This window comes from Anser anser, assembly GCF_964211835.1.
Source record: "Anser anser genome assembly, chromosome: 14".
Classification (NCBI taxonomy): domain Eukaryota; kingdom Metazoa; phylum Chordata; class Aves; order Anseriformes; family Anatidae; genus Anser; species Anser anser.
Window position 1 is genome coordinate 2,522,327 of NC_139735.1, and position 16,370 is coordinate 2,538,696.

General features: G+C 45.1%; 1 protein-coding gene across 6 annotated transcripts in view; it reads right to left on the reverse strand.

Annotated features, from left to right (window-relative positions):
* Positions 1-16,370, reverse strand: part of FSTL4 (follistatin like 4) — a 351,120-nt gene that overhangs the window by 91,619 nt on the left and 243,131 nt on the right. For all 6 annotated transcript variants that reach the window (XM_083798912.1, XM_083798911.1, XM_083798913.1 and 3 more), the window contains 2 exons: positions 10,826-11,016; positions 6,447-6,567 (listed from right to left, as the gene is read on the reverse strand). In XM_083798912.1, the coding sequence (XP_083655038.1) occupies positions 6,447-6,567; positions 10,826-11,016 (312 nt within the window). The remainder of the gene's footprint in view (positions 1-6,446; positions 6,568-10,825; positions 11,017-16,370) is intronic.

A 16,370-nucleotide genomic window follows, 5' to 3' on the forward strand; every position in this document is an offset into this window, starting at 1 on the left:
ACTGAACAGCAAACACATTTGGATGAATTTATCTGCGGTCTCAACATGGAAACGTTCCCCTTCTTGGGCCAGAGGCAAAACCATGTCCCTCTTTCCAGTGGTAAACATGCATCCACGTGGAACGTATTTTTTCTTGATCTTTTCTTGTTTTTCCCCAGGACCGTATTTTAGCTTAGGAAGCATTCTTGCTTAGATTAAGTTTGTCTTTATTTTTAACACATTACTTTTTTTTCCTCTGAGGTAAACCTTTTACTTGGTTTAAAATGAAGCAAAAGCATTGAGAATACACAAAATGCTACAGAAAGACCCAACTCTTCCAGCTGTTTTTGGAACCACAATCAGTGCAGGACACTGTGCTGGAGCCCAGTGATATATTTCAGATTTGGAGCTCAGAGCTGAAGGCTTTCACAATGAGGAGAGCTTTAAAAAGAAAAAGAAATGACCCTTTTTTTTTTTTCTGAATGTTTCTGATATCAAGGAAAACAACAGGACTGAACATCAAAGCAAAAAAGGTTTCTTCATTCAAAAATTACCTTCCCACTAAAACTGAGTGAGGATGAACTCACTTCGAGTCCCAAGCGAAGTGTCCTAGCAGTCAAAATATCATTTCCAGGTGCAACAGGACCATGTCTATCGCTAAAGTCAGGCATCTCACACTCAAGGCAAGGAGTTTGGTGCTTCTGAAGATCTAAAAAGTCCACAAAGACCCCTGAGAGCTCAAGCGCCTGCCTGCAGCTTAGCCCTGGGCTGGAACACAGGCGTCGGAGCGCACACAGCCCCCAGCGCTGATTCCCATAGCTCCACGCTATGAAGTGGCTGCATCTCCCTACAACACAATGCTGCCGGTTCGGTCCTAATAAAGCCTAAAAAAACAGTGCAGGATCCCAGCTCGGCTGCAGAAACACAGTTACTAAATGATGCTGCAGTGACTTTAATGCCTGCTGGTGTTTCCCATCATCCCTGCTCAGCCACTCTGCATTTGCTACGGAAATCTAGCTAAACAGTTTAAAATTTCTGCTTTTTGCTTGATTTTTGACTTTTAGTTTAGTTTTTGCTCTAAGAATGCGCTATTGAATTCATTATTCCAGAAGACACCCAAAAAAGTTGCCTTTATGCGCAGCAACACAGCTGCACGTGACTCCTCAAGGCAGGCTGGAACCGCTTGCTTTGGCCAGCTGAAGGAAACCTCATTTCTTTCCCGAGCACTTCGCATCACCTCTAACATTGCCTCAAACCGAACGCAGAGGCCAGCGCTCCCCTGCCTGCTGAGGCGTGTTTGAAGTTTGGGTATCACATAGCTCACAGGAGAAACAAATCAATGCCGGTAAGCTAATGAATTATTTCCAACTTTGTACCAATACCTGCAGCAACATGAAAGAAAAATTACATAGCAAGGAGATTACAGCTGGAGAGGCTGAGCGTGGTGCACAGATTGTCAATATTTTAGGAGAGCGATTTGATCCTGTAGATAACTGTTGCTACAACATTGCTAAAGAGAAGACCTCAAGCAAAACATTTTATCTCACAATATAGTTGTCCGATATAATTAACCAAGCTTGACCAATCTGGCTGGAAGGTAGCAGCACCAAATGCCCAACCCCACGTGCCACACCAACGGGGAGACCACGTCTGTAAAACACGCAAGTAAACGTTTCATCTGGAAATGGAATTTACGGATGCAATTTCAGCCGAACACCTGGGTTTCCAGTCGCACGTGGAATACATATATTATGGACAATTTTTCCGAATGTGTGCATTCATTTTCCTCAAATGCAATTTATTTATATCTTTCCTTAAGATGAGGTTTCTATCACGAATAGCAACGCTCCCGAATGTTTCCTTTGTGACTCCACCAGCTCCCTCGCCCCCCTGCCCCAGCAGCCCCCGGTTAGGCCCTGCTGCCCTTCCCCGTGGCAGAGCTCTGCAAGCATCGATCTCAGTGCTCGGGTGACGATTACAAAGCTCTATCGACGAGTAGTTTCCAGCGAAACAGGAATATCAGAAATATAGCCCGCAAAAATAAATCTGCTTTATACTCTGCACTTCTGACGAGGCTCGGGAGGATGCCTGGAGGAGTCGGGAGCGAACGGTTCCTCTCACCGCGCAGTCTTATTGCCTGACGGGGAATAGAGCTATGGGAGGTTTTAGGACCTACGGGAGGTTTTAGGACCTGCAGGAGGTTTTAGGACCACTGCGCTAAGTCTGGAGCCAGGCTCACTGCTGCTTCTCTGCAGCACCGGCAATGATTTATCCAACAACCATGCCCAGCCCAGGCTCCCGATTCATTTCTTTGTTCAAATTCACCCATAGTGCATTTTTTGATAAATTTCAAGGACAGTTAAAAAAGGAAAACCTGAACTAAATGAGAATCAGGGAAGACCACAAACTTCTTGTAAAGAGTTTAACAGCACGATATTGGTCAATGTGAGAAAATTTAAGAGTGAGAAGAGCACATAGCTCCTGCAACCTCTTCTGCATTCTTTCCTGCACAAAATTCTCCTCTTCTAAACTCCATTTGTGTTTGTTAGATAACGACATATCCCATCGATAACAACATATCCCCCCTTCTTAGAGAAACATCAGTTTTCTCTCTACACATAACGGATGTGCATAACTGGTTGGAAAATATAACGGAACTGAAAAATAGTGATTTAGTATTTTTCTTTCAAAATTTTTTTTTTTTTTGGTCCAGACAGGACATCTAAGATCTCAAAATGTCACTGCAGAGCCACTGGAAAGTGTGAGATACAGCACAAGAACTGCACTCTGAAAATGCGCGAGGCGACCTCGGCAAGCTGTGACTGCTTGGGGATGTGGGAATTATCTTGTGTTATAGTTTCTAATCTGACCCAGTGAAATACCCCTGATCTTCTACACAACCTCAGTCAAAAACCTTTCTAAACACAGCATGACCTACTGGAAACAGCTGCCACAGGGTAGAGCAAGGGTGCTTGCAAAAGGCCTTTTTTTTATGGTTTCTGAAGTACAGTGAATTGTAAAGGCAGGCTGTCAGAAGTGGATGTTGGTCAGGAGAGCGCTCTAATTGGCAAGGAGCTAGAATTTAAGGGGATTTTATCATAGGCTTAATAACTTATTAGCTAAACAATGTTGACAAGATAAAGCCATTTTGATGGAATGCATGTTTTCCCCCTCTTCGACATATTTGTGTTACAAATGGACCTGTCCACATCGATGAGAATATAGATCTAGAAGATTACACGGATTTTTTTTTTTCAGCTAGGCTTTCACATCTGCCAACCTGCTACTTTCCCATCAGGGAAGACAACAGGAAAGCCAAAAGTGACATGCCTAATTCTAATGACCTGCAGTCAGATACGGTTCCAGAAGTTGTATCTAAAAATCACTCATCTGAGCATATTTAAAACAGAACTCAGCTGGGTGATGTGCTTGCCAATTTACTCGACTATCTCCATGCTGATTAATTAGATGCATACTCTGCGTTAGTACTTAGGAAAACTAAGCTTCTTATTTATTAGTCATTTATTGAATCTTTTTTGACAATAAAGAGGAAAGATAACAGACAAGTACACTTACTAGTACTCTCTCTGGTTTTGAAAATCTTGACATCATCATCCTAAAAATGAATTACTTTTCATTATAGCCCTAAGTCCTCTTATCTAATAAAATTTACTAATGAGAAATTAGAAGACACCTAAAGTTTGTTCTTTCCAGAGCTGCCAGGAGAATATTTGAACTGTCTCAGATGTTACTCATGCGTGATTAAGATGATTTGAAAAGCGATACTTTAATCCTGGGCTAATAGATATTTCTATTCATCCCCATACACAAAAGCGAATTCCTAAACATTGTATTCTTGGGATTTGGGGATAAAAGAACTTTCAGAAAAAACAGAAGAAAGATAATGCATTAGATAGGGTTTGGAGGAGGACCACTACTTCTGTCCATAATCTGAAGCTGTGCATTAAGACTCATATACAATTGGTTAGCACAATCAGAAATTATTATTAAAAACAGCATCTATTAGAAGTAGTACTTGTAATGGTGAAACCGGGTTTTGAAAAAAGTAAGAGACTGGATTTTTCTCATCCACACGGTTTTCATGCCCTTACAGCTGATTAACATGGCTGGGGATCCAACTCACCCTTTGGACCTGCTCGGATAGAGGATGTGTTGAAAGAAAGCAAAAGAGAGACACGGAGTGAGAAATTACAATTTTGTGGCTCTCTAAGTTACAGAAAGGCCACGAGTCTCTTTAAAATGAAATGCAACCTCCAAAGTATCACAAGAATGACAAATTGGAAAGCTCTTTACATTATCAAGGTCATCTTCAAACCTTTCAAATGCTGCAATGCTACACCGGAGCATGGTATGCTGAAACACACGTAACAGAGTTTTCGAGAGGATAAATTAGATTGAGACTTTCTAATGTCACTGAATTCTTGTAGTTAGGTTCCTCGGCTTGCTGAGCAGCAATCCCCACGGCCTGCTGCTGGCATGCAAAAATGAGTGACTTGGGTGAATTTAAAGCAACAAAAGGATGACCCTAATGGGCAACAAATATGAAAAATGTGTGGTATATTGTACTTCTAAACTACTGTCGCAAGCTAAAGTCTGGCTTATAATGAAGCACAAAGTTAATACACATATTTTAAAGATGTTTTTCCTAGATAGTGTAATAAAGAAAAAAATATACTTTTACCAGGCACTGAAGTTACAGAGTCTTACAGAGTCTGCAGAGTTTCTAAAGTTACAAGCAATGCACTTTGCTTTTAAATTAAAAGCTGATGACCATTAACTGCTCTGGACAAAAACATGGATTCTAGGAATTGAAAATGAAGAAGTCCAATTTTCAGCTTCTTTTTATATACAAAATCCGTTTGGTAGACATTCATTCCACCTTTTTTTGTTACAATATTTTTGCAGTTTATTGATTGCTGTCTCTGTTCATTGGCTAGTATTTTACACCCGTCTTATTTTCATTGCCTACTTAAAATTCACTGAACCAGAAACACATACAGATGACTACTCCTGGAGTTTAGTTACGAGTTGCTGTGACTTTGAGAACCCATTGATCCAAATATGCTCCCAAATAACTGCATGTCAGGCCTTCATAGTTGGGTTAATTCACTTCATAGCCCTCCTAATATATGAGGTTTTATGTTTTACTGTATATCTGCTGGCTTGAGTATGCTGTGTTGAATTAAATGCATATGTGGTTCAAACAGGTCCAAGGTGACAACTGGGGCTAATTTTAAAGCACTTTACACATTATTATCCGAAGTTTTTTTTTTTTCTTAATGAAAAGCCAGAAGCCAAGAAAACAGAAACCATTCTCTTTAGAAAAGAGGATATTCGGCAAAAATAGAGGTTGTGCATTAGCATCACAGCTTGCCCAAAAGCACCAACGAGGAACATGCTGGTGTGGTGCACGTGGGATTCCTGCACACGCTGAGCTGCCTCCACTGAGCATGAACCAGTGCAGGGTGCTCTGGTTTAGAAAATGAAATTAAGAGGTACTGAAATTAATTTGTCTTTAAAACATCATACACAGAGTTTTGAGAACCCAACTTAAATGGTAATGAGCTTACTATCAGCCTTTTGCCCACACTGAACGGTTCAATGCTTGAATCCTGTTTTCATTTAAAGAGCATTAATAATATCTTTGATAAACCATGCACAAGTACTCTGTAGCTCACTAGTCTGATTGGTGCAAAACAAACAAAAACTACATGTTTTTTTCTTTTTAATATTTCAAAGTGAAAAATGTCAATAAAATTTCACCTGTCATCCAGGTGAAGGAGACAACGCGGGACTTTTCCAGGGAAGAGGGAAGGACTTCAAGGAATGATTAATTTAAAGCACGAATGTAATGTTATGAAGATAAATGGGATAACACAAGCACTTATTGTTTAACACAGTTTAAGTAGCTCAGTGATCTAGGGATGTTTGCAAACGGTGCTGAGGTATCTACTGAGATCGCACACAGTCCTTCACTTACTAACATGGAAACAAAACACAGGAAGATAATATTCAGTTAAATACCTTCCCCACAGCAAACTAACACACTACCACAAGACATTTGCAAGGTTTCAAGAAGAGAAAGAAGAAAGTAATTTCCCATGTGTATTCTTTCCTCAGGATTAATTCGGAACCACATATTGAGGTCTATAGACCTAGCCTCTTCGCCGACATCCCTCCACTGTCACTGACAGGAGGCCAACACCAGGAAGCACAGCAAAAACCACAAGATAAAAGTAAGTCCCACACACTTTTACCAACCTCCTAGTTCATGCACATCCTTTGGAGCACAATAACCTTTAGAAACAAGCCTTTCAAAGTAATTTCCATGTCATTAAATACAAAAAGGGACTATTTTTGCTGATCACATCTGGGCAGACAACACTGCCACCACAGATATTCACGTGCTTTCAATACCAAGGACAGACAAAAGCGTCAGGACTTACGGAAGGCTGTATAGAGCTCCTGCAGGGTTAAGCGCCCGTCATTGTTATAATCATCAAACCGGAGGAGGTCTTCTAGCGTACAATCCAATAAATCATCGTCGAGATCCTCCTCCTCCATGAGCTGTGGCAAAGAAAACATGAAATCTTCATGTAAAGTAAAGCCGCAGGCTGGGGGCCTGGCTCACCCAGCAGATTTTGCATTAAATGACCCATGGACACGTATCTCCCCTCAGAGGGGCACTGAGACCTGCTCTTTCTTAGAGGATGGTAACAACTTGGGTCCCAACACCATAAAACCCTCCAACTTGGAGCTCTGACTTGGCACAAACTTGGCTTTGGCCGCCAGCTGCTGGCACTGGTTCACGAGTCCTCTGAAGGCCTCTAAGCATCAGAGGCTTTGGAAACCAGCCATGTTCATAAGTCATCAGATCAGGACAAGGTTTATAGGGCAAAGAGAAAAAAGAAACTCAACAAGTGCTATTGAATATTCATACTGTCACCTCCCAACACGGTAATAACAGGCAACCAGTGGAAAGAAGTTACGTATTTGCTTTGTGTCAGGGTACGCCTGCTAAGAGCCTCGTCCTGCAGCAGCACAGGAACACGTTTCTACTCTGCCAATGCACTGGAACATGAATATTCAACAGGGAAAAATCTGCATCTGATCTTCCTCTCTCCTCTGTAGGTAAGGACAAAATTGTACTCCTTGCCTTTACGACTAGGACAGGCAAGAGTTGATGATGTATTCAAAAATAATGCGTTTTTTCAGCCCCTGACAGTTTGTTTCTTGTGCATTCTAAACATTTCATACATTCCACGTGAAAAATGAAGAGAGCTTTAAAAGTCATACATCCAAGTTAGCAAATTGCTAAACTCAGACCTAAGCATAATGAAAATGACGGCTTCTCTGAATTTATGGTGGAACATGAAGAAAACACCTGAAATATTGCATCTTCCAGGCAGGAAGGCTTTTGCTGTAGTCCAGAGACTCTTTTATTTACTATTCTAGTCTTGGCCTATTATATTGAAGCAATTTAAAGTAATAATGCTAAAAAAATGACCCTTCACCTAGGCAGTAAAAATGTTCAATGAAAGTGAGATCAACCATAACTTCCAAGATCAATCTTCTAAAGATGAAAATTTCCCTTTGTCTACCTTTGTATTGAAAATTGATTAACTTTTCATAAGACTGACAAGTTTTTTTACTAGCCCTTTTGATTTAACATTGATGGCCAAAAAAAACACACCACAAGACACTTCAGCTGCAACATATTCATTAGATTTTATGAATCTGACTTTAAAATGCATTAAAAGTTTTAAATGGAAATAACATTCCCATTACCACCGCTGTTAATAGCCCTGCATACCAACGGCTGCAGGACTACGTGGGCATTTCACACTGCTGGGTCCTGAGGGAAATGGCTCAATAGGGTCTGTTGGCAGCAAGGAGGCAAATCAGGCTCTAAATAGAAGGAACGGACCATCTGCTGTCACCTTTTTGCTCAAAGAAATTATGTCACGGAAAATAAACAAATGGGCAAAGATCCTCACCATGTCTGGGTGCTAGAGGCTGCCCTGGTACCAGACTGTCCTTGCCGCGGGGGCTCTGCTTCCAGTTTCTCCCCTGGAACGAATCCCTCTGCACTGAGCTGCCTAAAGATCCCCTTTCAGGCTTTAAAAATGACTCAATTTTTTTTTTCTGCAGCAGTGCAGGTTACCTGCCTCAGGTTTTTCCTTGCAGACAAGGTTATGGTGCTCAAGAGACTATTTTTCTTTTAAATAAAACAAAGAAAATGCACGGCAACAGCTCATCCAGCAGCCAGGGAGAATGAGATCACAGTGGCTCCCTCTGCACCACGTCCATTTTACCCGCCTCTATCCATGGGCAATAAAAACCCCTCCTTGGAGGAACTTCAAAGTCGCAGAGAGGCTCAGATTAAAAGAGCCAACACAAATCACTCACAAATCTACCTGACAAGGCAAGACATTTTCGGTCGAGATGGTTAACATGGAAAATTAAAAATCGCTCATTACCTAAAAAAATCTCTTGGAAACTGAGTGAATAAACTGGTCAGGTAAGAGCACGTGGAAATCATCTTGACATTAGAGGTAACGAAAAGAAACACAGAGTGACATGCTGCATGTGAACTGTGAATATCGCCGGCACAAGAGCTCCAGAGCTGCCCGCAGACGAGTCCTGAGGCTGCTCTGGACCTGGCCGTGCTCCAGCAGAAGGGCTCAAGATCAGTGCAGCTCAGCTTGGGATTAAGAGCTTCCACGGCTCGCCTGTGCTTTGCGTTGCCTGGCATTATTTTGGCTTTTGAGAGGTGATTACACAGGTGTGAGCCATTGTGTACACACGGAAGACCTGCGGCTGAGAGGGCTCCTAGCTGAGGGCTGGACTTGGTTTAGTCCATTAAATTGCAGCAGGCTACAGAGGTGCAAACACGGTTACTGATTCTGATAACATAGTTAGAAGAGAGGAATAAAAAGAAAAAAAGAAGAGTAGCCAAGGCCTACACTTGCTCTTGTGAGAGGGACCTGGGCTCCAAGCACATCGGCAAGGGAAGCCCGCAGTAACTTTGCAGTAGACCTTGAATCGCTGAAATCTCCTCCTTTAAAATGCAGGTCATTCCTTCTTCCTAATGGCAACGGCTTGCAGGCTGCCAAACCTCTATTTCCATGCAAGCTGAGTTTAATATCCTGACAGAATAAGTTTCTTGTAAAAAGGGGAAAAAATTGGAGAGTAGAACAGACACTTAGATGTAGCTATGCAAAAGCTGGCTTTGAATTCAGATAGAAGTGTTTTCTTATACCTACCATGTCTTTATAAAAAATCACTGAATACAGATGAAGTATTGTATATATTCATAGCTCAGATCTAAGGGAATTTACGCTGACACTTTGCATTGTGCAGACAGGATTGTGCATCATGTCAACAGCATCAGGATTAAAATTCAGTGCAAACTGTTCTCCTCGGAGAGGAGCGGGCTTACTTCTGCCCTGCTTGCTCACAGCTCGCATCTGCATGCTGGAGCTGCAGCACGCTTCACGTTTGCTGCGAGGAGCAGGTGCAGGTGGGATGCTCCTGCAGAGGGTGAAGGGCTGCCCTGCGACCTGGAGCAGGTCCTCATTTCCAAATGACTCTGGAAAGGTGTTTGCTTCTCACGGAAGACAATTAAGTGGTAAATACATTCAGGTGATAACATTCTCATTGGGGACTTTTTTTTCTGATTTTGAGGTTGGTGGTTTTTAACTGAGCCGAGCTGACGGACTTCCCAAGGCCCACAGAACTGCCATTCATCAACCCTGATCTTCCCGTGGCTCCTCCAAGTTTTGTCATGTCCAGTGCTACCAAGACCGACCCAACACCCTGCAGGCGACCACACGCAGCTTCACACCCGTTGCTTCTTCTCAACAGAACATTCACGTGCGGTGCATCGGAGCACTCAGGTGGGCAGTGAACACAAGCTCACGCCGTGCCCCGCTGCCCTGGCTGCCCATGCCCACAGTTTGCACAAGAGCTGTGTGCTCAGGCCAAGCTCACAGTGTGGTCTGAAGAAGCTGAAGCCAGGGGACAGGACAGGTCCTGTGCTGCTGCCTTATGTGTTGAGGCATAGAAGCAGCAAGAAACCAACAGAATGCAGAAACAAGATGCCAATATGTGTATTTTCCCACTTCTGGCATAGTGCTTTTTCTCTTATTTATAGGACTCTTTTCTCATGTTTTCACATGAAAAAAAAGGAAAGTTGAGGACACACACTGATCGGTTCAAGTGCTTGTGCTGGTTCACTTGAACAATTAGATGAATTCCAACAGCACAGCAGGCCCATGATTAGAAATAACAGTCTCTTCAAGCTCTCACCTTTTCAAATGTTATTAGGATCAGCTAATCGACATTTCAGTGTCTGCCTCGGCATCCTGGGAAAATAAACCTGTTAAAAATATTCTGAAGACACTGTCGTGTTACTACATGCTAATACGCAGCCCAGAAGGCAGGAAGAAGAAGAAAGGGATTTCTTCCTAACTTACATCCAAAAATCCAAATTAATTCTTGCCAAGCCAGCTACCTGGAAACACTTCAGAAGATGACTGTTAGCAGTAAGGATTATTATCTATTTTCAGGAGCCAGGATGGGGCTGGAAAGCTGCCATGTTTTTGTTTGTAGAGGAGCTTTAAGTGTTTGAGACACCACCATCTCCCCAGAGGTGCGGAAAGACTCGCAGGCTGCAGCAGGTTTTCCTTCCCTACCTGCTGCTGGACAGACAGATACAAATGACCGCTCTCACAAGAGCGCCTCTGCGTTACGCTCAATTCACATTTTGAATGAAAAACACAATCCGCTTCATAACTCTGTTTTCATTGAACAACACACCCACCTGAGCCAGCTCGGAGCTGCTGAGATGCCTGTCACCGTTTACATCCAAGTGCTTGAAGAGATCTTCAACTAAGAAGCGCTTCTGGGCTGCTCTGTCCGCGGCCAGGCTGCTCGGGGGGCTCCGGCGACGAGCCTGCAGGTCGAGGAGGATGCTTTTGAGCCGGCTGTAGTTCGCCATTGTACACGTGTCACCTAAAAGGTAAAACTGCGTTATAGGACAGCGTACACTCACCTTCATCTTTTTAAAGAACTGAACTTCTAAAGGGAAAAATAAGACACGGCCAAAGACAGGCTGTCTGCATATATGGCACCGCTCAGATCTGTGATTTAGCAGCTCCTGTAGTCATCACCTTTTGTAATAGCTGACAGTCTTTCCAAATCCTGCTGTCAGAGAAGCTCTCCAGCATGTTACCTTCCAGATTATAAGGCTTTGGTTACAGACGTCCATATTTGGCTTTGAAATCCCCACCCATATTACATCTGCTCTGCATTTTTCTAAAGATTAAATAAATTAATCTATCCTGTGATTGAAAAGTAAATAAAAGTACAAAATTCTGAGAAGCAAATGGCACACAAGTGTAACCCCATGCAAAATATGGGACCAACCTATGAAAACCAGGATTTGGGGTTAATGAGGCACAAAACCCATAGCGACACTAAATACTTCATCTCACTCTCAAGGTTTAAGAAGAGGAATTCTCAAACCCAGCACAAGGTGGTAAGCTGGCCAGAGGGAGGACAGCAAGGAGCGCAGAGCTGCAGGGAGCCCCAGCAGCTGGGCTGTCACCGCTGCCCCGCTGCAGGCTGACATAAATGCCTTCCTCAGCCCCTGACCAGGGAAAACATCATTATCGGTGAAAAGCCCTCAAGTCACTCACTCTGAAGTGACACCAGCTTGGCTGGAGGAATCAGACCGAACCTTTGTGACCCTGAAAGCTGCTCCTGCTGTGCTTGCGGCCGCCAGCTCTTCGGTGGCTCTTATCTGGGGAATGCCTCCCTCTGATTTACAGGCCTCCTCCTAGAGAAGAAACATATCCCCGTGCCTGACGTGCTGTAAGATGTTGCTGCCCTTTTCCTGCTCAACTGCTGTCTAGCAAAGCTCGGCAGAATGAAGCACGGGCACTTTCTGGTGCAATTCTGTCTTAGTGTAAACCACACCAGCTGGTGCCTGGCAGGATCCTGGCGGACTCTGGGACCTGGGAGCAGCATCCCCATGGTCCAGCTGCCCCCTGTGCTGTGCTGGCAACAACTATCACCCCCCAGCAGTGCCCACACATCCACTGCTCCCGCTAGATGCCCTTTTCTCCGGGCCCTTACTCTCTGCAGTGGTGCTTTCGAAACAACTTTTATATTTAAACTCCCATCTCTGACCCTGTTGGATTAAATCTGAGGGGTCTCTCCTCAGTTTAAGGGACAATGCTCTTGAAGATCAGTTCCCCAAAGACTTCAAACGTTATTCCTCTGAAAAATAACAGCAGACTGTGACACTAATTGCTAGTTTTCCTGTCCTTTCATTGCTGAGCTGCATCATTTTTGGTCCTCTGGTCCCGCTCCAACTGAAACCCAATTAAAATTCCAGGTGGGAGGCATTTCTCTGACCGCAAACCCATCCACTGTCAAGATTTTTTGCGCCTTTCCTATTTTGTGCTCACGACTTCAAAACCACCGTGACTGGAGAAGGTGAGGGAGGTCAGAGGGGCTGGGCACGCATGCCCCGCGCGGGTCAGCGCCCCACTGCCACGCGCAGCGGCTGAGACCAGGCTCATTTTCCATCCTGAGCTCAGGCCCTTCCAGCGCAGAGAGCTCCTCGCTGCTCAGGGATAGGAGCAGCCCCAATTCTTTTCCTTCTCTCTTAAACAACCTCTAAGGAGCTTTTGGTTCCAGGAACGTGGGACCAGTCTCATCTCACGGAAAAAAATGAGGTTACTCGGCTACCCAGCTGCTATGAGTCTTGTTTATTAGTTCTGTTCCCTCCCCGCCCCCAACATCAGGCCGTTTGATGGCTACTCTGAAAGTAGCACGAAGAAATTTCGTTCTTCCAATCACGTTTTATTTAAGAGAAAAACTGATTGCTGCTTCCCGTGTAATGATGCAATTTTGCAATCCTGTCATAAATACAGATTTAGCTACTTCAGTAAGAGAGGCTTTTTTCTGAGATGGAGTTTTCCTTTCTCTCTAGTCAAATCTTAATCCCAGAGATGTATGTAAGGCTAACGAAGACAGGGAAATCATTCAATTTGCCTCCCCCTCTGCTTCTGCTTTGTGGTCTCCCTCCGTGAGCGCAGGCACAGCTCCAGGCAGCCCCTGGTGACACCCGGGCACGCTGACCCACGGCCTTCGTCCCCCCTCAGCGCAGGCATCGCAGCCGCCAGAGCCACCCAGCCCTGACACCTCCCTTTGCATTTCTCGTTTCTTCTTCCTATCGAACTTTGCCAGTAGCGTATGACAAAGCAGTTCTTCCTTTCTTTATAGCCTTCAGACCTTTGGTTTTCTGCATATTTTTTTTCCCCTAACCGTGGCCTGGGCAGCACTTGCCCATCCAAACAGCCTTTCTCCCTTGCTGGCCTCCCGACTCACCTCCACCCTGACCCTCTTTCTGACCACAAAAGGCAGAACTGGGAAAAGACCCAAGTACTTCTGAAGCCCCCTCATCTCTCCTAACGCCCCTTCTTCTCATTTTATTAAGTTTATACTTGGAAACTCCCCAGCTAACCGCAGCAGACGCGGTATCTGCAAGGAGCAGAACACAAACTCCGCAGCTCCCAGCACGTGTGGGGCCTGACCAGAGCCCACCGGTAGCATGACGGATGCACACCGTGGTGTGAGCCGGGAGACAGCGATCTCCTTCGCCTCCTTACAACCCTCCATAGTTTTCCATGCTCTGAAAACAAAGCCACCACAGAACTGCTCCTCTCAGCAACGCACGGGCTCCCCTGGCTGCAGGACAGCCCCAGGCAGGCGTGCCCAGCTGGGGACTTCCAGGCCGCTCCGCAGCCTCCAGGAGAATAAAATGCGAAAAGTGAGATAAAGGAAACTGGGGGAGGAGGACAGAGCTGCACAGAAGACAGGAGGACAGAGCAGCACATCCCAAATCCTGCTCTACGCTCACTCAAAAGACTTTTTTCCCTACTACCCCCATGTCCGCGGTCACGGCCCAGCCACCCAGCGCAGCCCCATCCCAAGGGGCAGGGTAACGCCCCACCACCGCATACGCAGCAAGGGAAACCAGCAGTAAAACAATTGTGATTTTTTTTTCTGTTTAAAAAATCAGTTCAGTTTCCCATTTTGTTAGCACAGGCCACAGTCGGGAGGTCAGAAGATGTGCGCTGCCCCTGTTCAGGCTGCTCTGAAACCTCATTACCTCCCCTTTCCTCTGGAGAAAACGACTCTCCTCAGCTCCGCTGGAAGCAGGTCCCTTGGCATCTCCTAACAGCACGAACGTGACAGACTCAACGGGTCTCACGCCTCTGACAATTTTCCCCTGACACCCGTGACATCCGAGGCTTGCAGTGACGCAGAAGCAGCCGCCCCAGAACAAGGCGGGCACGGCCACTCGGCAACGGGCAAATAATGAGAAAAAGCAATAAAGGTCTGGCCTAGAGGTGTGAGAGCAATAATTGGCGCTTGTTTGGGGAACTAACAGATTGATAAGAAAACGCACTTAAACTGTTATATTAAAGTGCGTGTGCATATAAATATATATGTATAATTTATATATTTAATCTCATTGTGGTAAAAAAACACAGTGGGGAAAAACACTCCTGGAGGCAGGAAAAGACTTGAGTCTTGAAAGACTTGAAAGGCTTTGCCTGCCCCTCCTCTCCACCAGGGAAGGGAGGAGAGGCATTTAGGCAACTCGAACCATTTGGCAAGCCAATGCCAAGGCCAGCTAGGCTCTGTTGTGTCCTTCCCCTCCTTTACTAGACATTATTCTTTCATCTTTTAACCTAGCTACCTTCCCTATGGAGACTGCTTCCAGCCCTTTGGGGCTGGGTGTACAGGTCCTGCACAGGATGGCTCTGTGTTTTCACTCCTTCCCACCCTCCATCTCCTGCTGTCAGTGACACTTGTAATCTTCTTACACCGTGCCTGGGATTCACCAGCTTTATCAACTAAATACTCTCTCTTTAGGTTTCTGGCAGCGCCGCTGTCTCCTGTATGTTTGCTGTTCTTTCAGGTATTATAGCCACAGCTGTTAAACAAAAAAATCACAGAAAAATCATCTTTATGCCCTCTCACTTATTCCCATTCTTTATCCGCTTCGCTAAGTGCCCCCAGCAGTTCCCCTTACAACATGAGCTCATCATTAGCAGTTTATCTCATCTCGTGCTGCCCTCATTGCTAGGTGTTGTTGACGGATGCCTCTCGGTGGGGTTTCCTTGTTAGCGCATCCCAGGGACTCGGGTTCTGCTCGCAGCTGTAGCCACACAGACAGCAGACAGGCGAGCTTTGTGCTTCCAGAGCTGGCTTGGTCGGAGCTGGGACTCTTGGGCTGCACTCCGCTCTTCTGAGAAGGGTTTCCAAGGGCTTCATCCCTGCTCGATTTCTGAGCACTAGAGATGCTGCTGTGTGCGTTTCAAGCACCCGTGTTGTACCACTGCCAGCTGCAGCTCTGTCCAAGCTGACCTGCACCACTTCCACCGCCCAGCTGGGAACCAAGGCACAGAGAGCCAAAAACTCAGAGTTGGGACAGGCTGAGAAATGCCCTTCTGTACTCCACGTCCTACACAAGGTCTCTACGTACTTGGTCATATTTCTCCACTACTTTATATCAGGACTGGTTAGAAAAAGAAGTCACACGTTGCTTGTCTGTGTTAGCCACGACCCCACTATGATTTATTCTGCTGACTCCAGGAGAAGAGGAGAGCTAAGGGCATACTGCAGACACTTGACATCAAAACTAAAAAGCTGATCTGCTAGCACAGGTTTATACATTTTTTTAATTAACTTTATTAACAGCATGTAATACCAGTGTCTTTGCATTCCAGCTTATGAATTTAAATTAAAATTAGAAAAAAAAAAGGCCACCTTCCCCATTTCAAGAGACTCTGTATCACTTCTATCGCTGGCTACTCCACTTTTTGAACAAGAGCCTAATTTGACAGCAACGCTTTGTACAACAAACACAAGCCTTCCCCAGGAAAAGCTGCATGCCTTTTGTCCAGAGGTAGGATGCCCTGGGCAGGGATGCCTTTGTTCCCAGCACACTGCTGGAGGTCAGCCCGTATCCCTCCTGTGGGCCTGACATCCTGCTTTGTAGCCCTGAAAAGAAAAGGCTGGTGACTTCCAAACAAACCTCACGCAAGGTGCAGCTCCCTCCTGTGCTCTTGGGATGAAACTTCAACATACTTGCCAAGCTCAAAGGACAAGGGTTTCCGGCAAATTTTTATAGAAATAGACCATTAAATACATCGTCCAGAAGCAGTCCACAGTGGCTCTCCATCCCCTCAGAGGGAGCCGAAAGTGAGGGACCGCAGGGCAATGCCCGCGGGCGGGGAAGTCGGTGATTCCCCCATCCATGCCTGGGAGCCCTGAGAAGAAACAAG